The sequence below is a fragment of the Strix aluco genome, chromosome 1 (genome assembly GCF_031877795.1).
Source record: "Strix aluco isolate bStrAlu1 chromosome 1, bStrAlu1.hap1, whole genome shotgun sequence".
NCBI lineage: Eukaryota > Metazoa > Chordata > Aves > Strigiformes > Strigidae > Strix > Strix aluco.
The window spans coordinates 152,139,538-152,162,499 of NC_133931.1; the positions used below are offsets into that span (position 1 = coordinate 152,139,538).

At 39.9% G+C, this 22,962-nt stretch overlaps 1 protein-coding gene and 1 non-coding gene across 3 annotated transcripts in view; one reads left to right on the forward strand and one right to left on the reverse strand.

Annotated features, from left to right (window-relative positions):
* The window catches only part of SACM1L (SAC1 like phosphatidylinositide phosphatase), a 30,768-nt gene extending 8,298 nt beyond the window's left edge, over positions 1 to 22,470 (reverse strand). The window contains exons 1-12 of one of the 2 annotated variants that reach the window (XM_074840508.1): positions 22,276 to 22,470; positions 14,387 to 14,484; positions 12,751 to 12,825; positions 10,075 to 10,202; positions 8,946 to 9,095; positions 6,305 to 6,364; positions 4,684 to 4,717; positions 3,058 to 3,159; positions 2,208 to 2,293; positions 1,939 to 2,025; positions 1,410 to 1,478; positions 1,227 to 1,306 (exon numbers count right to left, since the gene is read on the reverse strand). In XM_074840508.1, the coding sequence (XP_074696609.1) occupies positions 1,227 to 1,306; positions 1,410 to 1,478; positions 1,939 to 2,025; positions 2,208 to 2,293; positions 3,058 to 3,159; positions 4,684 to 4,717; positions 6,305 to 6,364; positions 8,946 to 9,095; positions 10,075 to 10,202; positions 12,751 to 12,825; positions 14,387 to 14,484; positions 22,276 to 22,328 (1,022 nt within the window). In that variant the 5' untranslated portion in view covers positions 22,329 to 22,470. The remainder of the gene's footprint in view (positions 1 to 1,226; positions 1,307 to 1,409; positions 1,479 to 1,938; positions 2,026 to 2,207; positions 2,294 to 3,057; positions 3,160 to 4,683; positions 4,718 to 6,304; positions 6,365 to 8,945; positions 9,096 to 10,074; positions 10,203 to 12,750; positions 12,826 to 14,386; positions 14,485 to 22,275) is intronic. The other variant, XM_074840517.1, reaches the window with a different exon arrangement.
* Positions 22,471 to 22,788: 318 nt separating this feature from the next.
* TRNAR-ACG (transfer RNA arginine (anticodon ACG)) lies at positions 22,789 to 22,861 on the forward strand. The gene has a single exon. It is a non-coding gene; the product is annotated as a tRNA-Arg (tRNA).
* The last annotated feature ends 101 nt before the right edge of the window (positions 22,862 to 22,962 follow it).

Sequence of the window (22,962 nt, forward strand, 5' to 3'; positions counted from 1 at the left end):
ACTCTGGCAAGTAAACGCCATCAAAACTGAATAACAAAATAAAAATATTTTGGCAGCATTAAGAAAATGGGGCTGACAAAGACCACTTTTTAACATATACAGAACAACAAGCATCACTAAAATACATCCTGACAGATCTTGGCTTTCCCTGGATGACTTTATAGCAAAGATGCAGAGAATTTCACAAGCTTTGTACAGCTGGTATCAATACCAGCCTAGGTGCGAGAGTGAGGAAAGAGCTCACCTTAAAAGTGATCTTTTTTAACAAAAGAAAAATCCATACCCACATACCAATAATGCACAAACATGCCCCTTAAGGTAGTAAAAGAAGGACACAGAAGTGAGACACGCATTAACTATGCTGGTGAAAGCAGCAGCAGGGCATCATACAAGCAGAAAAAAAGCTTGGAGAAAATTCAAAGTATGTCAGGATTTATAAGGGCATCTTGATTATACTCTGTAATTCCTTAGTTATGCTTAGACAGAAGTGCATCCGTATTAAAACAGGATGCCTTTTTGCTTATGAGTAGGATTTTTGTCCTCTGATATACATGAGTGGCAAGAAAACTATACAGCAGTTTCAAGGAAAAGGTGGAGGTAAGGATCTGTGGGAGTTGGATGCTAGAAATTAGAACCCTCTAGAAGGTTCATGAAAGCAAAGCACAGGCAGGTTGCAAAATTGTGTACTGCACTCAAGACTCCCACAGAGAGACAGAATTTCTCCTATGATTGAAGTGCATTCTCCACTCTCAGCCCATTGTTACACTGAGGTCCAGACATTTAAATTACACGTCCCCCTTACCGTTTCCTCCTTTATCTCAATACTGTTTTGCTCACACTCAGCACTCCCTTACTGAGTTAGCAATGTAACAAGCCCTTTTGCCAGAAGCTAGTTCTACAGGGCATGATTTCTTTTTCCTAAAATGCAGATCTCCACAGTTCGCATAGCACACTATTTCTCCAATACTGGCACTACCATTGCCTCTGAGCTCCCTTTTTATTCTGCCTGTCTCCTCTCTTTGTCCTGTATTTGCTTCAGTCTCACTGCTACTTAGAATACAAGCTCTGAGGTAGGGGCATTGGGTCATATGCAAGTTACTTCATAAAAATAAAACTCAAACAGAGCAGACAGTTGGTAAAGGCCCCCAAAGAACTGAGCGCTCCGTGGGTCTCAGAGGCAATGCTTAACTTTCAACACAGAACATATCATTTCACTTCACATGTACCTGACCATTCCATTTGCCATGCTGTTTACCATTTTCGCAAATGTTTGCTCAAGAGGCTTCTCTGAACCTTTTTGGTTAACCTGGGAGAAAAAAAAAGAATAAAGTTTAAAAAAGTGACAGTATTACTCAAAATCCTACTTGAAAGAACAGCAGCTTTTTCAGGAAGAACAAGTGAAAGCATACCAAGTTGACAATCATTTGCTTTCCATAGCTAATTATCTGCGAGTCAAAATGTCTTTGGAAGCCATCCATCTAGAAGAGAAAGGAAATGTGTTGACAGATGTATGCTACTATTAAGGTCTGATTTACAAGAAATCTCTATAATCATCTTTTTGATGATACCGCATAGGTAGTTTTATAACCAAGGAAAGTGTTTGATGTTCTCTATTGTGCTAATACATTTCTACTTTCATCCCTCCAGTCCATTCAGCTCTCCTTATGAAACGTGCCACAGATAATGAGTATTGTGCAGCTACTAAAACTGCTGCAAACAGGAGCCAAAGAGAAACTACCCCCATTGATGTCTGTATTTTTTTCAGGCTCTGAACTCACCTTAAGGAAGAGTACAAGGCTTCTTGCTACTACTTTTTAAAAATAAAGCTGAATCCAGTATTGCCAATTTCTATTCTTCTGATTACAGTTTGTAACCCTATCACACAAACATGAGCCCAGAACATATTAAAACCCCAAGACACAACAAACACTCACATACATGATTTACTGACTTGCTGATCTGTGGCTTTGGTTTATACTTGAGGTTTGGTCTCTGAGACCAGAAAAAAGGAATTGATCCACGGGTCTGCAAAAGAATGGAAATAGTTTTAAACAACAAAACTTACAAACTCACTTGTCATTTAAAAATAAAGCAGACTAGCTTGTTTATTTGTGTGCATGCACATCTTATATACAATCTATATTTAGAAACATAGACAGAACTATCTATCTATATATCTTAAGCCCGTGAGCCTTACATTGACTTACCTGAACGAATGATGCCTTGCTCCCCTTGTAATGCACAATTTGTTCAGTTTCAACAAAGTTAGCAGCATGTCCTTCTGAATCAATACCTATGTAAGAAAAGGGCCTCATTAACCAGCTCAGACAGGCTGCATAACAGTGACAGCATTATCAGCAAGGGCTTCCTACCCTTCCCTTCTAAGGGCTCACAGAAAGCATGAAAATACCACAGAGCTGCCTAAAGACAGTAAATTTAAACCTTTGGCAAAAGTTTAACATGATCTGTACCAAATTTAACTTGAAGAAGCACACTTGTGCTTAACACATTTTGATATTTCTAGCCCTAGAAATTGAGTAGTTTAATACAAAATAATATGAGTGCTTTGACATTGAAATATTCACAATTCAATAGCAATGGTACTGTAGAAACCGACCCATTTCTTCAAAAGCACGTGTATTAGGACTAAGTAATTTAAATCCATTTCCTTGTTCACTTTAAATTGAAACAATTAGAGAACACCACTATTCAGGGCTCCCCTGCCAGCAGCAATGATGCTCTTAGTTGAATTTACTGCTAGGCTAAAAGGGCTATCCCTGCTTTTATTGGAGTTAAATGCAAATGTGTAAGGTGTTAAAAACCTCTACAAAACTTTGTTATCTCTAGGAGGAATAAAGAAGAGTCAGTTTTAATAAATCCTAGAACATGCTTCAGTTTATCATACAGGTTCCTAGTACTTTCTCTGGAGCAAGGACCTCTTGAGACAAACTACTATAAGCATTTTTTTGTGCAAGTCATTATACAGCAGTTACTCTTAAGTCACATGTATAGATGTATTTTGCATTATTTTTAAAATAAATCAATTTGCTATTTTACCTCTTACATAGTAGCGTACACCAGCCCTGAAACAGCTTCTTCTGGAAACAAGCAGCCAGTCAAAACACTTGCCATTAATAGAGCAAGAGTGCATAGTGATAACTAATGAATAACACTAAGGAAAAGCCCCAAAATTTCATTAGGATATTTTTATGCATCAAGAAATAGAAAACGTCGAGGAATCAAGTGGCCGCATTCAAAGAAATTCATAAACATTTCTCACACCAGTAACAGTTGAACATTAAACTTGAGAGAATAACTTAATAATAAGATCAGTATGCGCATCACAAAAAGATAGGCTATAGGCAATGTCACTGATGAACATGCATTAAAACTGCTATAATTTTGAGAAAATAGGATTCTAAAGAAGCTTAATTTGGTCAAAGTCTCAGTTACCTAAGTACTCCATTATTTCTTATCACTGCAAGACTAGAAACCTAGTCCAGAGAGTTGAACAAAATATATTTAGGTTTATATGGGGTGGGGGGGGAGAGAATATTTGATTTTCTCGAAATAACTGCTAGTGGTGCTGTAACAGTTCTGCTTAGGGCTCTTCCTAGCATTTTCATCACTAAAAATCCAGTTGCTTTGAATTCCTGGGTTCACCAAGGTGTTTGGTTAGTATTAGAGTTACAGTAAAACATACATTACTTATGTTAATTATTTATATAGTGAAAACAGGACAGAGGAAGGTGTTAATTGCAGTATGCCAAATGCTAATTGCAATCCACCCAGACTCTTCCACCCAGGACCTGCAGGATAAGGACTGGGTTGTTTTGACAGTTCACTTTTGCTATCTTTCCTTGCCTCTCCACCTACTCCCACAACATTTTCCATTAAAGTCACAGGAAAAGAGGACTGGAGATCTGCCAGCTGCTAACAGCCCTACCAGAATAACTGATCCAGTCTGGAAGACATTCCCTGCACACACCTGAGGGGCCTTTGCAATGGAGGAACTAAGGAATACGCAGCATGAGTTCTCTGTCCAGTCTTGCCAGTCCTTTTCATGCTGCCAGTCCAGGAGCACCTGGGACTTACTGTTAATCACACACTGCATGAGAAACAGTGCCTCCAGAAAGCATTATACACCCCTTTTCAAAAATAAACTCACAACTGCTTTTCTAAAGAGGCTGTTACCCAAAGCGTTGGTGCAGGAAAAGCAGCTGGCTAGAAGCAGCATTCCAGAAGCCTTCAGCAGAACTCCTTTTCCTTTTATTCATCAACAGGAACATCCATAAGCTCTCCTTCAAGTCAAATTCTCCCTTATTTTATATCCAAAGTAAATGCTAAGTGAAGGTATCCTTATAGCAAAATAAAAAGTACTATGGCTGATCTAAGAGCATTTGCCATAGTCGATCTTCTCCTTCAAACCCTTTGAAAGACTGTTATGCAAATCATGCCTGTAAAATTAAATAAAGCCTTAAAAGCAGGATATTCCAGTGAGTTAACATATGAGTGGGCTATCAAACAATATGTAATGCTCATATCTGAACAAACTACAAGTTAATTCTGACATTGTGTTCTATGTTATAGTTGCCAGCGTAGCCAATAGAGCAGCCTCATCAGCGACCATTTTGCTGTTAGACTACCAAATTCAGCACTGAGCTGTACAACATAAAAGGATACATCCGTGCATCACTGGCGTAGCAAACCTATGGATCTGAAATACACACACACTACATGTTAAAAACATTAAACACTAGCAGCCAAAAAAGATAAGTGAATGACTATGCTTTGTCTAGGAGTTTGATAGTTTTACATACTTCATGTCCTTTACTTTTTGTTTAGGGTGCAGTAAATCTTTCTGAGTAGAAAGTTCAAGGAAAACAGCAACATATGTAGCCCTTATTAGCAGCAGGGAAAAAATGAAAGTCTAAATGCTAATTAAGTGACCTTAACAAAACCCAAGCTGTTTTGTCCTCCTATACATGGCATTTACTCTTCTACAAATATGCCAGATATAAAGCAGTACACACTGCAAACCTTTGGATATGGTATTTGCTGTACCTCCACAGTAGGATGTAAGCAGAGATGACAGAACTAACAAGGGCTTCAGTAAGGAATACCTCTATGTGATTAACATTCAAAATGCTTGTTCCAGGGTTTTTCCCATCCTGCCACTCCTGAATAACTTGGTCTTTCAAGAAAATTTAAAATTAAAAATTTTCCAATACTACATGTCATTACCTAAAACTGTTACTATAGCAAGCCACCTGTAGTCCATATTAGGTCATGCTTCCCCTCACATATCAGTTATCTCTCTCTTTAACTTCTGTGTTTTGCCTCCTACGTCTGTTTTCACTAACCAGCCACTCTTGGCTTTCTCTGCTTTTCCCACCACAGCCTCTCTCTCATTTCCCAAGCTTTGTTTGCACAGCACTATCCAAACCATATACCCAGTCATATGCCTCCGGAATATGCACAACAGCCCTTTGCCAATTCATATCTTCACATTCCAGAAGCACTGCACAATCCAGACTTTTGGAACAGTGCTGTCTAATGTAAGAGCACATCTCCACAGGTTACCGAGACAGAAATAGAAGCAGTGCGTCATTCACTTCAATAAGTGAGAAGTACCAATAGAGAGAAAGGTTGCTGTAGTGCAGACAATTTGAGAAGTTTAACACACATCTGAAGTCTCTAGCATGAAGAAGCTTAGATCAGTCTGGCTGGGGAGGTACTACAGTTGTCTCTCACGGTCATGCACTTGTATTTGCTGGACTAATGAATTCAAAGGTTACACTGTGCTAGTCTTCACTCGATAAACTGTCAGCCTTACTCTTAATTATCAGCTTTATGACCTATTCAATTGGCAAATGGAATTTAAACTGCACTCGTGGAGAAAGATGCTAGCCAGTCTTAAAAAAAGTGATAAGCTGAATCTTGCCTATACCTAAAGATAAGTAAGTAGCTAAACTTCAAAAAGCTTGAGAAGCATATGCTGTGCAGTGTAACTTCCCCTCTGGTTTATATAAGCATAGTCTCAGCACAGTATCTTCAAATGCAGACATTTCCAAAACTCAGCTTTACTTTATGTACTACTGAGGACATCGACATAAAGTTGGACATCTGAAAGCAGAAGACTGTCACTGTGCTAAACTAGTGTGCTAAACACTGTACTAGAAGATGAAGAGCCACGTTATACTAGAGTTTGGCTGTCTGAAATACGAGAGAGAATTACAGGAAACTGTATATTATAGTAAAAGTATATTCGTCTTCTATTCATATAATCTTACAAAGTGTTTACCTCTGGTTGAGCAGCAAATTCTCTAAGAAGATGTCCATTCCATACAAACCGTGGATCTGCCTGCAGCAAGAAAAAAACCAACATGCTTTTAAAGACTGTTAGTTCTGTTTAACTCAACATGAAGGCAATATCATAGTATCCATGCATTACACAAGTTTAGGTGAACGGTTGTACATGGAGATGGAACACCCCTCTTTTATCAGTACCCTTCATATCCTCAACTAGAAATCTAAAAATAAATTAAAAATAGTTAAAAGAAGAACAATTCTCTCCAGTCTCTAAGGGTGTTGCTCGACACTTCAGGCACGCTAAACCATTAATAACCAAGATGGAGTATCAGAAGAACATTCCAGTGTTTGCCCTAAGGAAACAGGGCTTGAAGAAGTTACACAAAATTGTAAGAACAGTACCAAAGTAACACTCCTAAAATGGGCAGAAGGTAAAAATGCAGGGAGTCCTGTATGCAATAATCAACAGTTCTGAGAATTGAAAGTTAAGCAATACTTGTAGTTTAAAAGATGAAAGTATTTATTTTCCACTGCATAAATGTCCTCTTCAACTTTGCATATTTCCTATTCCTAATTCACCTCAAAAGTGTCTTGAGCAGGTTGCTGAGCACATTCCAGAAAGCTACCAGATTAGTCACAAAAGCGACATTTGCTGCAGAATGTAGTGCAGGCTCTGGGGAAATGGCATAAATCTCAGCTTTAAGATGAGGCAAGCAGACAATACATCACTGATGATGAGGGTTAATTCAAACTCAGCGTTGGAACAGTCCTTTGTCTAATAGAAAACAATAAATACAACTATCTGCCAGAAACTGTTCAAATCCTATTTACAGTATCTTGAACTAGTGAAAGAACATGATATGATGTTTTGGTGCCCCTATATTGGGCTGTTTCCTTCTACTGGTACTGTTTAAAAAAAATCCAAACTCAAATATCAAACCAAAACACCAACACACCAACCACAGACCAGGCTCCTCTTGTAGAGGTGAGCAGGAGATGCCCAAAATTGCCACCAGCCTTTTATTAAGCCATTATACTGCAACCCCGTGAGTGTGAAATTACATTAAAATTGTTTTAACCATCTAACATCTGAATTTGCTTGAAACTGACACCTTTTATTGTACTTTGCCTTTCAAACAACCTTCTGAAGGGCCATAATTCTAAGGCAAACAAATCCTTCCGTGTCAGCAATGCTCTCCCTGGCAAGAGTACTGCCAGAGCAGTATTTGATAACACAAGATAGTCCCCAACTATAAACTGATTTTTAAATTTTTGGTTTTTTTGGTTTTTGTTTGGGTTTTTGTTTGGTTGGTTTTTTAAAATCTTGGAAGACATGTACTGCTTCCCCAGCTTGGTTTTGGTAACTATGAGACATCTTGTGACTCCACTGTCACCTCTTTGGCAAAGGAAGAAAAAGTGCTAGTGACTTCCAAAGTTTCAGTATTTCAGTGCCTAGGCAGTTTAGACCTTGCTTATGCTGCACTATAGTAAGTTCCTAGACTAAGGATTCTGGAACTCTGGAAGCACAATAGAATTTCAGGCTCAAATTGCATTTGGCTGCGTGATTCTGTTGTCTTTAAGACAGGAGAAACATATTAAATTCATGCTTCAAACATAAGGAATAGGTGTAGTTTAGACAGAATACAACATTCCAAGGCCAACTCACAGTTCTGTTCCACATTATCCTGGAAAAGAATGCAAAGTCAAGTGCCATTTATTCCACTTTGGGGTTGGTTTTTTTTTTCCCCTCTGATTCTAGGTCAGAGAACTGACTCGCTTTCTCTTAATTTTCCTGCTTAGTTCCTTCTTGTTGCAACTTTAAGTGTTCAATATTAAAATCAGAGGCAAAACTTTCATTTATTTTGATTTTTAGAATTCCATTTAAAGCAGACTGCAGAAAGTACTTCTAACTGCCTGATCTAGAAGTCTGACATCACATTGGAACAGATTTCTAGAACGACATGTTGCTCACAAGCTATGAGACTTAAGGAAGGGTGGACTAGTATGCTCAGCTGCAACCCCTAACAGTTTCGATGAAATGCTGCAGTGCTGAACAAACTTGTGTACTGAAGCATTACAGACCAGCAACTTCCACCCTTATTCTAAGCCTTCTATGAAGCAAACTCAGCTGTAATCTGAGTCAGAATACCTTGTACACTTGCTCCTTTTACCTCTTGCTGTTGACTTCTTACTCCAGAGAACTACCCCAGTACAACTCAATTGAAAAGATCACAGATATAGTCTAGTTACACAGTTTAGCAACACAGTGCTATTTTTTGCTAGTTCAATTATAAGGATTTGCATCTAAGCAACATGTAAATCTGTTTCACTAGTTTAAATTAACAATGAAAATAGTAAAGCCATTTTTAGTGTATCAGAGGACCATAAATGCTTTAACAGTATCTTCTACCACTTAGCATTCTAATTCACTGTAAAAAAACAAAGAAGGTTTAAGATCAAGTGTAAGGGGATCATGGATTTCAGCAATGTCATCCTAAACTTTATGTAAAGTTTCCTTTAGTTTGTGATAGTTTGTTTTAACATAATTTAAACATCAGCTGCAGAACATTAAGCCATGCAGAACTGACTGACAATGTCCGAGACACAGACAATAAGAAAAATTAAACCCTTACCCTCTCTAGAAGGCTCATTTCCTGGAATTCTGGGCTTGTGTTGGCTAACCGTTGCAGAGTGTGTGTTAGGTCGTACGTTGTTGAGAAGTAAAATCCATCCACACTTAAGACATGATTAAGCATTGATAAAAATACTTTATTGTCCTGCAACTGTTGAGATGAGAAAAAAGGTCTGAGCAGCTCTCGTTTATTACCAAAATACCTTATTCTTGTAAGATACCACTACTTTTTGAAGTGATGAGATGAACTTTGCTAGTGCTCTAGCAACACATGACATCATCCAGAGATTACCATACATGAGATTGTAATTTTGATACCAGTTCACTGATAACTTACAACTAGCACACTGCAAGCAAATTCTGCAGGGAACAGTATTCTTATGAGGTAGATAGCTATTGATATTAAACTAGTATTAGCATCTTCAAGCAAAAAGAAAGCCATTAGCTTCCCTGAAAACCATTCAGTCAAAAACATAAGACAAAATGAAAGAAAGATAGGATATATAGGATATAAAAGAAAGGATATAATTTACTGTCAGGATTACCCCAATAGCTGATCTGTGTTCTGGTTCAAGTTTTGATTAACCTCATTCCTTTCCCGAAAGAGGATCAGATTCCCTTTCAGCTCCACTGGTTAGACACCCTTATCTACTCTTTATCAACCAACTCATCTGTTTTAAAAAAATCTTCATACTTTCCCTCCCTCAAAAAAAAAAACCAAACCAATTCTTTCCTGCTGGGTAATTATGTAATTGAACAACCCCATAAATTAAGCAAGACAGATAATGAGATGACAGCAAGGCAGCTTATTGTAGGAGCTATCAGAATAGTAAAGCTGTGAGAAAGACGTTAAGAGTGTACCATCTTAAAACTGGAAAAAATGCACAATATGCAGCTCAAACTCCAGGGATGATATTTTAAGTTGCACAATGTGAGTTTGTTATCTTGAATGACATAACTTTAGATACATCTATCCCAAATATTACATCAATTATAGTAGCCTGAACAAATCAAAGAAAAAAGTATAGTTCAAAGAGCTTAGAAAGGATTTTTCATAGTTTCAGAGTAGGTCCTGTGGCAATGGACATTAACATAACATTCCCCCACACTCCCCTAATCAATCCACCTACCTGAATATCAGTTAAGTGCAGCATGGTCTTTTTGTAGGAGAGGATGTCAAAGTCTGTTGCTTTCCAGATTGCATGACTGAAAATCTCACCTACTTTTTTCTTTTTTGTTATTACAATAAGATACGTGCCTGTAAATCAGAAAGAGCAAAGTTTAAAAAAAACAAAACCAGATGCACCTATTAAGAAAAGCAACCGATAACCGTATTAGAAAACTGAAACCAAGAGGGAAGAGTGAGGTTTCTTCAAGTTACACCTAGGACTTTATGTTCTTAACAGTAAGAGGCTGGAGCAGAAAGAAGCAAAAGGCGCTTGCTAAGCTACTCACTTCTCTGTGCTCACAGATCTTGAGCTACTCATTAAGTTTAAGGAATTTTAAAAAATGCACAAGATAAGTGTTTGCTACTCTTACTTCAGACCAGACAGTCTGAAAGTCTTTAGGCTTGCAAATGCAGAAAAAGGCCAAATGGTCTTGAATGTGGTTTGGAAAGCACAAAGCATGTCTGAAATACACAAAAGGCAGCATCCTTCAGAGTCCAAAAAGCCTATTAATCTCAACAACAACAAAAAATTATCCTAACAGGTTCAAAATGGAGCAAAGAAAAGAGGGCTTCTTTTAATAATTTAAGACGGGAAGTTTGCTGTTTTCCTGGTTGCATAAGTAACAAAGCAAAAAAACATAATCATGACAGTTCACCCAAAGCAATTAATTTACACTTGTGTTAAACACAGCATAGCCTTATTTCTAAGCCTATATTTCAGCACCATCTTGTTTTTGAAGAAAAAGGTTACTTTATTAATTTGGATAAAAATGTCCCATCATCTGTATCTTATAACCACTAAATGCTTCCTTACAACTTCAATAGAGCAAAACAATGAGCAGGCCATGCAGAAGCACAGAACGACAAATCTAGTACATTTTGGTACTAAAGTATTCAAAGAAGTATAAATGTCAGAGCAGAAACAGTTCACACTTGTGTGCACTAAGTTTACTCATTATTTGTATTTACGATTATACCTAGATACACACCAAGTTTTAAGGACAGGTGAATTATTATATCACGTATCTAGTCTATATAGTTAGTCAAACAACAGGTATCACACTCACTTTTTTTCACATCTGCGGCTCTAGTGTTATAGCTTTTATTTGGGTGGAATATTCAAGCACTTAAGAATGCTTTAGCATGTTTTCATCTCAAGTTATAAGTACTGCTTTTGGTTTGTATGTCAGAAGCATCCAGATACCTTATAAAACCAGCACACTACATCTACAACTATGCCACAAAGATGCTGCACAAACAGATATGTTTAATCTGACATGAATTTTCATTGTTGTCTTTTCTTATCTGAATGTGCAACCTTCTGTTTGAGATTTCAGAGCTTCAGATATTAGTTCAGCCATTTTTTTCCCCCTTAATACTGTAATAGGCAAAGAATAGGCTTGTTAAAGATGCTGCTTGCTAGACATGGAACCAGTATTACAGTTAACAGGTAACAGTAAACTACCTAACAGCATTTAGCTAAACATTTACTTTAACTGATACCACCTTTAGTTCGACAGCTGTATAACAATCAGTGTAAAGCTTTGTGGGGTGGAAGAAAAAAAACAGGCTATTAAAAGAAGTTACACACTTCTACATTTTATATAATATTCAGATTAATGGAAGTCATTACCGAGCCTGTAAGTTGTGAAAATTCCCCTTTGGGGCAGTTCAGTTTTCAAACAGTCAGGGTTTGTCAAATACCTAAGACACAGGAATCCATTACATTGCTCTTACTCTGCAAGATCTACACTTCCTTAGAATATGAGCATATAAAGTTCAGTAGTTTAAGATCCTGTCAGAAGTTACTACATTTAACACTATAATACTTTGCTTTTGTTGAGAATACTGCAATGGGTGAACTTAAATCCCTTCTACGTATGGAGACTTTTATTCAGTATGCATGCTCCTTATTACATCATTTTTCAGACTACTTTAGTCTCAACGTCTAATAAAGTCTACCCACAAAAGATCTTTTGAATAGCGACACTTACTTTCCTGAAAGCTTAGACTTTATGCATCAGGTTTATTTGTGGCAGAGACTGTTTAGATCTGAACACCACTGAGATACTTAGAAAAAGCAGACAGCTTATTCTTACCTTAGCCTACAATTCCCTAAATTCAGAATTGTTTCAGTCTGTCCTTTTTCTTTTAATGTTGAATTTTCTTTGTATTTGTAGGATAGTTGGAACACATTACTTGAACAACTGCATCCACTAGTCTACCAACCCATCACTCTCAGTTATTTCTGTACCAAGATTATTGACTTCCAAGATTGATTTAAAGCCAAACTTCGCAACCCAGTATTTGACTGTTGTAACAAATCCTGCAGCTAAGATTAAAACAGTTATGAAGAGTAAGTAGATGAAGGTCTTTGCATGCATTTGAAATGTATTCCTTAAAACTCAACAAGCTGTCAGTTAACCCTACCTTTAGAGCAGCTACAGGTTTAAGAGGTACATGAACATTCACGAACTATATTTGGATACCTCCATCCTCTCGCAGCCACAAGGAAAGCCCATTATACTGATGACAGTGTAACCTCAGATACTTGCAAATACTATTTTTGTCTTTAAAGCTTTTTTAGCATTACATTTTGCCAAAGTATCTTTAAGGAGCACAGTTCTGTTTTCCTTACCTGCCACCAAGCGGATTGTTCCCAAAATACCATATATAGGCCTTGTAACAGCTGAAGGGGGAACATCTTTCTTAACTGAAAAGCAAAAGGAAAACATCAAAATTTCAGACTGCTTCTTTCATGATTCTATTGGAAAACCACTAAACTAGGTTTGTCAAAGCTTCTTGGTCAAATCTCAAGTTTTGCTAGTCTTAAGATGCGATGCATCAGAATTTCAAGGCCTGATGGGGGGCAGAGGGGGAGGATGTGGAAGCATTCTAATCAATTTATCATGTTTAATCCAAATGGTCATTCAATTGAATACATTCAAGCTCATTCACATGATAGTAGCAAGTAGACTCCTCAATAATATAGTCATGCCAGCTTCCAGAAGCTTTTTGTTTTGAAGCCATCAAGGCATCAAGAACAAACTGTAAATGCCTGTGCCTCCCACTTCTGACTGCTTCTTCTAAGTCTCAGTCTACTTCCATTTCAGGAGACCTAGTTTACTTTTTGGTCTATCTCTGCAAAACAACAAACAGCAGCACAGATTATAGCAAGGGATACAGTATTCCTAACAACATACCAAGAGATCCAAAAGGTATCCAAATATCAATTAGAAGTCTTAGCACGCTAAACTTTCATCTACCCACATTTTTAGAATAACTGAAGGGATATTAGAGAAGTTTAAAAAAACCCCAAAAACTGATACACCCACACCAGAGTTAGGCATTCTCCCAGAGCTTGGAGAAAGAGAAAGGTAATGCTTGAATTTTCCTTTGCTTTAAACACCTTGCAGGTTCCTCTGATAAAACACCAGTAATGAGAACAGGTGTATACTAATAAAAGACTTGAGACAGCTATCTTTACAGTTTTGAAGGAGAAATTGGAGTATTATACTACAACACCGAAAGTATCAGTGGGATGGACATACTGCTCTTACATGAAGTATGCAAGAGGCCTAATAATAGAAAGCAAATGACTGCTTTTATATTAATATTACTGTAGCATTTCTGTCTGTTTAGAGATTAGTAATACTGCGGTACAAACTCCTGAAGTATCAGAAGGGAAGTCACCCATTGCCTTCATTTCATGTTGTCATTTAATGCAAGCTCTTTGTTTTTATGTATTAAGTTTCACATTCTTAAAAAAAAATTAAACTAAAATTTTGAAGATGTCAGCATCAGCATGCTTAAGACTACTTGCACTGATATTTGAATCCAGATTTGAAACACAGGACTAAATCTACAGTGAGGGTTTTCTACTGTTGTTTCTAGAGGCTTTATGAAAATTCAGGTTTCAGTATTATATAAAAGCACTGAGACAATTCAGCAAAAGCTGCAGAAGCCCAGTGTTCAACCCTTCCCATGTTTGATCTTGGACTTGTAGCAGCAATCCCAACTAGCTTGGATGAGTTTTTACTGTTGTGATGGGCAGTCTTACCAAAAAGAGGCAAGCACTATCACCCTGGTTACCTACAGCAAACAAGCATTTCAAAGTAAGTTCTTCGCAGAACAGAATACAAAGCACTATTTTAAAACAGCAACTGAAGATAAAAACAATTCTCCTAGTATCAAAGTTCTGAAGATCTTCTGGGAGTGCCAAAAGCAAAAATGACAAAGAAGCCTATACTGAGAAATACTGGTGAGGAGAGTACCTGTAAGAGTGACTTCTGTAGAGACTCTATCAATAGCAAGCACATCATCTGCTCCATCATCACAAGCTTCCACGTAGAACTTCTCTGGTGTTATATGCCTTCAAGAGAATGGATAGGGAAAAAGGAATTTGTTTAGCAACATTTACTTTGGGCTTGTTTATTTTTCATCACCTGAAGACAGAGCAAGCAATTTTAAACCTTGTTTCAGCTGCAAAAACCAAAAATTCTCACTGGATTACTTCCCAACAGCCACTGATATTGACAGCGCAAAAAAAAGCGCAAGTCAAGCTACTCAGTTACTGCAAAATCCACTGCTTGTTTAATAATCTTAATTCTTGTTTATTACTGGAAGTTAAAGAGATGAAAGTGAGTTTGTGTACACAGTGGTCCACTAATTCATGGAAGCTTGAACTATGACACTTAGAAGTCTGATAAGCCAAAATCAAACTTCAAAATTAGAAGCTTTTTAACCAAACACTTTCTAGTATATCAGAAACTGAAGTACCACGTCCCTGATGCAAGTCTAGTAAACACAAAAATAATGTCCAGTGATAAAAAACACCTGTTTCACATTAGTGTGTTATAAGTATTGTAAGTATCTTCTGGAAACAACACAGGAAAAAAATGGAAAACTTGGAAGTGGCACACTCGTTTATTGAAGCAGGTGTCTCAATATTACCGTTCCCCAGATTTATTAGCCAGGTCTGTGTGACATGCACAGGGTAACCTGTATCCTCTCCATCGGACACACCAGACAAATCACACACTGACATCCTGTTTGAAACTCACAGCAATCTTTCCCTTCAGAAAAACTGCACGTAGTACAATGCTGGCTATAAAATTTAACATAATTTTCATAAATATTCCTTAAAAATACACCTGTTGAGATACTTGCCAGAAGCCTGTGCTATATTGCACAACAAGAGTTACACAGAAATGACTTGTAGCTGTATATAGAAAATGGTACACAAACACCCCCCACCCCCCCCTTGAACTAGTGTTCTTAACTCTCAATGATTTTTCTTAGTTTAAGGCCTGACAAGACCAGGAGTCAGAGTTTTAAACATCTTGCTCTGGAAACTTATTCTACAGGACAGATATTTTTAGGCTCCTTCTCTCTAAATAGATCTTGCATTTCTTCATATCTTTTGTATTTTTATTTTTTTTAATCCTTCAGAAAGCTGAATCAGAATCCTAATCTAGATCAGAAGAGCCCTTTGAAAGAGGTCTTCTAAACCTCTTTTAACGTGTCTAACACCCCACCTTCCACCCACTAAAAGCAGGGCCAACTTCAAAGTTTATCCAACTTCAAAGTTAAACCCTGTTCCTTAGGGTGTGTTTTGACCCTCCCCAAGGATGGTGATTCTACAACCTCTCTGGGCAATTAGAGGAAAGCCAAAGGAGACCAAATGCTTAAACAAACTGGAAAAAAACCCCACAACCACATAACACAAAGTGTAAAGCAATCAGTAGTTAACTGTTCATCATGCAATTTTACCTCTTTAAGGGAAAATTAGTCTATGGGTCCTAAAATGGGAAACACATCAACAGTATTCCCTTTGTAAATGAGCCTTCTTAATCTTTCATGTACATGTATGAAAGCTTTATCATTGAAATTAAAAACATCAGAGTAAGAAATCCAAACGTGCAGTTTGTTGAACACTGAAGACTTAAACCCCCTTCTTTGCTGTTTTTGATGAAGTGCAGATGTGCACCCCTGGCTTTTTAAGGGGGTTTCATAGCAATAATGGGAGCCATTTTTACAGTGAAGAGCAAACAAGCTTACACAGAACAGGCAAGACAAGCTTAAGGACATTTATAAGCCCTCAATTTGTTAAAGATTTTAAAAATAAGTCAGGATACACTGTTTAAGGTGCAGTCAAAAACCTATTGCTAGTAGTAGGCATTTTTTCCACAAGAAAAAGCTGCAGTTACTTAACTTCTGTTGGTTTAGTTGAACAGTCAGCTTTATCCAGGAGGCCAGCTGACACACAATACTCCAGCTAAAAAAGCTGGGGAAAAGACACAGCAAAGTTTAATGTTGGACCTGTTATGCCTTTAACACATATGCTTATGCACTCTTACTCATCTGACTATCTTAAGCCAAATAAGTTGAAAAAAATCTTTTAACATAGCAGGTTGTAAAATAGTGTCCAAAGTAGTGAGAACGACAGTTTCAGTTTTTGAATATTCTGTATAAAGAACACAACGTAGACAAGACACCTACACTGACTGTACAGAGCACAGCTGAGCATTTCTATCCATGATCACTATTTTTAAAACCTGTTCTTTTCATTACAAAGTGCAACATGGCCATGACTATTCTACAGTCTCAACGCTGAGATTCACTCACATATTAGTTAAAGCCCCTTTTCAAACAACTGAGAAATATCTTACAGGTGTAGAGTATTTGTCATATAAACAAATTTTCTTATTACTACACTCAAGAATAATATTTTTCCCCCTGAAGAACATGAAGTCTTTTACTCTCATCACCCACGAGTTAGGAAAAATGAGAGAATTAAAGCTGCCAGTGCAAGTTACGCCGGGTCTCTCAATGTGTCATATGCCCTGCTTCGCGAGACCAGCCCTTGACATTTCTCTCTCTCTCAAATCCTAGCCCATATTTTGTCTCCTAACATTGCCCTTTTAACATTTATTTTATCACCTTTATCTCCTCTTACACAATGCCTGTACATTTCTAACTTTAAACTATGTTTTACCCTCAACGCAAACAAAAAAAAGAAAAACCTTGCAATCAAAATCCTCCTTCCCACAGTCCTCTCCAAGACCAGATTTGGTGACAAAAGTGTCATGGAGAACTCAAGACAAGTGATCCCTGTTTCAGTTCAAAGGACCAAACTGGCTCTAGGCTTCAGCAGCTTGCAGCACACTGGAACAGTTTTGTCACTGACTGTTTTGGAGCTCTGGGTACTTTTGGTTTGGAGGTCTTTTGGGGGGGGGGGGGGGGGGGGGCGGGCCCAGAGGAAATCAAGTTGCCAGTATGAAGCTGAGAGAACTTAAACAAATACTCCTCTTTGGGATCACCATTTAAAAACCACCTAAAATACAACTGCAGGACACAAACTGAAAAGCCTAATGTCCTGCAAAGTGTTAAATCCTCGCTTTAGAAGTGGGAGAATTAGTGCTCTTCAAAGTTTTTAACAGAAAGATGATAGTCCTTGCTTTGTTTGTGTAAATAGTTGAAAGTTTTCTAAAATAAATATAGTTGCGAAAGAGGCCAGGACTCAAAGAGGTTTCAGCCCAAATGCTGATTTACAAACTTACCAATTACCAGAACTAGACTAGTAGTCTCATTCTCATTTAGATGACCTTTTCAATAGGAAGACTGCTATAACTAAGATGATTGCCTCTCACTTCTTTTTCAGGAAGGAAGCTGATGCACACTGCATGCAAGAACGGTGTTTTTCCAGAGACTCTATTCAGAACCAAGTCTGTATGTATATCACAAGCTTAGATAACACACATGCTTATTTTACTGATCTGAGAAGCAGATATTAAGTGCTGAAAGAGGGATCATTCACAATGACTAGGAATCTGCAGTCAGATTCATTCTATTCTTACAATGAAATAAGGAACAGATCAAAGTCTAAGTGTTATCAAAAATAATAAAGAAAACAGTATTTTCCAGAAGCCCATAATGTCTATAGTCACTTTTGAAACTAGTTTTCATACGCCAAGCCTTATTCTGCTTTTGTATGACCTTCATATTTGACACTGCAGCACGGCCACAGCACAGCTGGAGAAGAGCCTTCTTGGCTATGCTGTTATTCCTGTCTACAACCATCCAAAACATTAAGAACTCTTAACAGCAATATCTCGCTTCCATTACATCTTAACACATAAAATCTTCACAAAATTTTTCTTCTCATTTACTTATTTTTTAATACAAAAAACACTCTGACCACCATTATCACGGACTATTTCTCTGTGTTGCTAAAGAACAAAGGGAGTCATAAATGGAAATATTTGACATTAATAGTGTAATTCATGATACTCAAGAGAAGGAAAGGTATGGAAAAACTGCAACCACCAAATTCATGTTTCAAATATTACTAAAGGTGACTTGGATCTCATTTTGAAAATCTTGTCCAGCAAACTGTGTGGATTGCTGCCAAGACATAAAGCAACTCACTCAGATTTAATTCCTACCATTCAAAGTTAAGGAAAAAAAAATGTTGATCCCCAACATAACAGAAGAATAAAGCAACCCAAACCGCTGCTTGCTTACACCAAGTGTAAAGTTGGTTTCATTTACAGTTAAGTGAGACAGGGTTTCTTTATTTGTATATTTGTTGTGAAGTTTCACTTCATTAGTTATAAAGCAGTGCTGTATATCATGAAGATGATGCAGAGTTTGCAACCCCACTTTAATTAGGTTGATCTCACAGACAAGAATATTTCTGTGTTCAGATACAGCACGAAAGAGGACCCATCATGCTCTAATGGCAACTAAAGATAGTACTTCACTCAATACCACTTAAGCCTTCTAGGCCTCCACAGCCAAACCCCTACTTCAGTAATTGATTATTTCACCATAAATACTTAACATTGCTCTAATGCAGGAAACTCTTTGATGTCAGCCTCTAAATACTGAAATAAAGCAAGCCAAAAGCACATCCTGTACCACCCAGTAACGCATTTGCTGTACTCAGGATACCAAAGTGGTCTGCAGTGGTATATAGGAAAGATGTTACTATAGAACAGAGTCCCAGCAGAGCGTTAAGTAACAGCGCTAACACTCTGATGGTTTCCACACTCCAGAGATTCCAGATTTTCTAGGTGAGCAGGTGTGCTAATTATACGTCTACAGTAAGTATTACTCCTCAAACAGAAACAGCTCAAGGAACTGGAGCATCTCCCATGGAGCAGTAGTTGTTGCAGGCAGAAGAAAGGGAGTATAATCCCAGGATTAAAAAAGTCACTAATGGAAATACCATTTAAAAACAAAAAAGGCATGTATTGAAGGCATAGCTTTATAATGACTATTTCCAGCTAAGTTTCACTTCAGATGACAAATAATTTACTGCCTAAGTTAATGCTCTCTTCAACCAGCACCCCTGAGCTTCACTGTGACAGCCACTTATATTAAGCAGGAAAAAGGGATGTGTAGCTGTTCTTCCTAGAAGTATTATCCAAACTCTGAAAACTCTGTTTAGAAAACAAGCAAAAAAAAAAAACCCGCCAAAGACAAGATACACTTCTGGACCTCTCCTCAAACACACACAGGTGGAAGGCACTGTGTTCAAGTGTGGTAGCTACTAATGGCTGACAAGTACTCCCACAAAGCATGCAGGTGTAACTGTGGGCAGGAGTTGTTAAATTTGAAACACAGCTAGTGTCAGAGACCCACAGGATACTGAGAAGGCTATCAGCAAGATCAGTCTTCACTCAGGCACAAAGGAGAAAAAAAAAAGTAATTTTAAGTGAGCCTAAACAACAGCCTGGATTCTCTCTATTCTGCAGGCAGTTTTGTCACTTTCTATTGATTAGCTGGACTGGGAGATTCACCACCATCCGCTAGCTTGCTACCTGCAATAGCTGTTTGAATTTTACAATTTATTCCTAAGGCTACGAGAGGAAGTTAAATAAGTATGGCAGTGACACAGATGACACAACTATGGATAGCAGTTTTCCAGTTAGCTGTTCTCCCCAGTAACTGCTGGTGTAACTCAACTAGTTCCAATGGTAGCACAGATGCTAGACATCAGCGTTTTTACCAGTATCACCCGAAGTTGACTGATGACACTGGTCAAGGCACAAAGGGTTTGATAACACAAGAAACACAAGAGAGGTCTGCGTTCAGAGCTAAAACCTGCGATTGCACATACAGAAGGGACCCTGCAGAGCACTACAATCAGTGAAGTTCCACACAGAGCCACTGAACTACCCAGAAGTACAGTTGCTGAATCTGACCTTTTCATAGTAAGAATGAATAGTCAGTTTAAAAAACCCAAAACACTCTTACCACTAAATCCCCAAACTGAAGTCTAGTCTGGATTTCTCAGAACATTCTCCTTTGACCTTGCCAACCTAGTAAGCTTGGCTCATCACCCAAGTTATGGCCCTGTATCTTAAAACGCTTGGTAGAAAGTCTGCAGGCATTACCACAACTTGGTGTAATAACAGGAAAAAAGGCCGTTTCTCAGAACACAAAACAATTCTGTTTTCAAGTTCATGAAAAAATTAATGAAACTACATTTCATACTTATCTGCATTTGAGACAGCCTTGTTCTAAAATGATCAAAACCTACTCTTAGTTAAGATTAAATGAGAGAATTCTTTACTAGCCTGTATCCAGAATGGTGCTTTTACTAAAAAAAAAAAACCTCCCAGTAAGAACAACTGTGTACTACAAGTCATACAACGGCTACTCATACAACTCACCTTTTCTCCTCTGCAGACAAAAAGATCACAAGTTCAGCTTAAAGAAAGACAAATACTGTTTAGGTGACAAGAGGAAAAAAAAAGTGCCAAATAAACAAGTCTTTCAGCTGTCACTGATAATCTTACTCTTCAGTAATACTCAATTATCTCTAGTGTCTGTGTACCCTCACATAGCTACCTAATCGAAATAAAGAAAGAAGCCCAGTGATTTTTAAACACATAACAGCATCATGATAAACTGTCTATGCAGATCTATAAGATCTAAGTACGTTTGCTCAGAATCCAAAAGATGACTGCCAAATGAGATTTAGCAGAACATTAAGTACAGTTAAATCAGGCTTAAAAAAAAAAATCACTTTCAGATACTGCTGCCTGAAAATGGCATCAGTAACTCAATTATAGAGTTTCAAGCTAATATTTAGAGGTCGAAAGCCTGGGAACGCCTTTAGGACACACAAGGACATTTTGCTGTTGGCTTCAGACAGCCCTGGAGAGTCTCATGCTCAGAGTCATTTCTTCAGGAGTTTCAACCAGCCAGCGTGAGGGCTTATAATGGAAATGTCACTTCAGTTTTAACTTTGTATTGCTTCGCTTACGCAACTTCTTTTGCTGTATAAAAGGCAGCAAGCAAACATCTGGTATATTCAAGTTCAAAGGGTTACATTCCCCCCCAAAACCTTTGTTTTAATGAAAAAAATTACACCAGTATGTTAGAAGAGTTTATTTGAAAAGTCACAGCAGGCACTACACAGGAGAGCGCCAAAAGTTCAAAATCATCAACTGCCCTCAAAACCATACCACGAAACCCCCCCAGTGTGCCATAACAGACTGATGGGTACGCCCGCTTAAGGAACCTTCTGCTGGCGAGTAACAGGGCACACCCAGAGCTCCTCACGAGCATCAGCACCCGAGTTCCTACGAGAGTCGCCACCGGGAGAGCGGAAGGCAGCCCGGGCGGCCCCGCTCCGCGGCTCGCCTGTCGCGACACGACCTGCACGCGTGAGCCCTCCTCCGTATGCGAGAGGGAAAAGAGACGGACGGGCGAAGCGCCGGCAGCGCTCCTACCCGCGGCCGCGCTACCGGATGGGCGGCGAAAGGGACCTGAACCCCCGGCCAAAGTCCTCCTCCTTCTCGCCCCGGGCTGCCGCACGCAGTCGCCGCCTCGGGCCAAGCCGGTCGCGTCGACCCAGGAAGCGCGGGAGAGGCGGCCAGCCCGGCACAGCCCGGCACAGCCCGGCGGCGGCCCCGGGGCGGGGACGGGACGCCGGGGCACCCGCGCAGCGGCGGCCGAGAGCGGCAGCGAGCCGCCGCCAGCCGCAGGGCTGCCCGGAGCGCGGCGGGACGCCGCCGGCCCCTGAGGGGCGGGCGAGACGAGCGGGGACAGGCGACCGTTGCCCCAGCGGCCGGCCCCTCCCCACCCCTCCGGCAGGGCCGGCGGCGGCAGGTGACAGAGCCACCCCCCCCCCCGGCGGGTCACTCACAGCTTCAGGCTGGCGTAGGCCGCCGCTGCCGTCGTTCCTGCCGCCGCCGCCATTCGTTCCCCTCCGGCTGTCTCCGGCCGCCGCCGGCTCCGCTCCGCGTCGCTCTGGCCCCCTCCGGCCCGGCCGCTCCCTCCCTGCCAGACTGACGCGTCCCCCGGCCTGGCGGGACGGGACCCCGCGCGGGACAAACCTCCTCCTCGGGCGCGTGAGTGAGCGCCACAGGGCGGGGCACCGCCCACGGAGGAAGGGGGAGGGCCTGGGGCCGCCTCTCCGGCCCCGCCATTGGCTGATCCGCCGCACTCTGACCCCGCCCCGGGAGCGGCGGAGGCGGCCGGACGAAACCGGTGGGGATTGGCCAGCGCACGGGTGGGCCGGCAAGCCACGCCCCAGAGGAGCCGCTGGGAGGGGCTTCGACGGGAAGGTCGCGTTGGATTGGCTGCCCTGCGACCCGCGGCCCCGCCCCCGCGCGAGTCTGTGGTGAAGTGCGTGTGGGCAGAAGAAACATTGCGAGCAGGGCCAGTGGCGCAATGGATAACGCGTCTGACTACGGATCAGAAGATTCTAGGTTCGACTCCTGGCTGGCTCGGCCGCTCATTTTTTTCTCCTCAGCCTCTTCCTCTTACCCTTTTCCCCTTCTGGACTCCAGCCCGAGGGTGCTGCCTGTATCCCCTCCACTCCTAGGCAGCC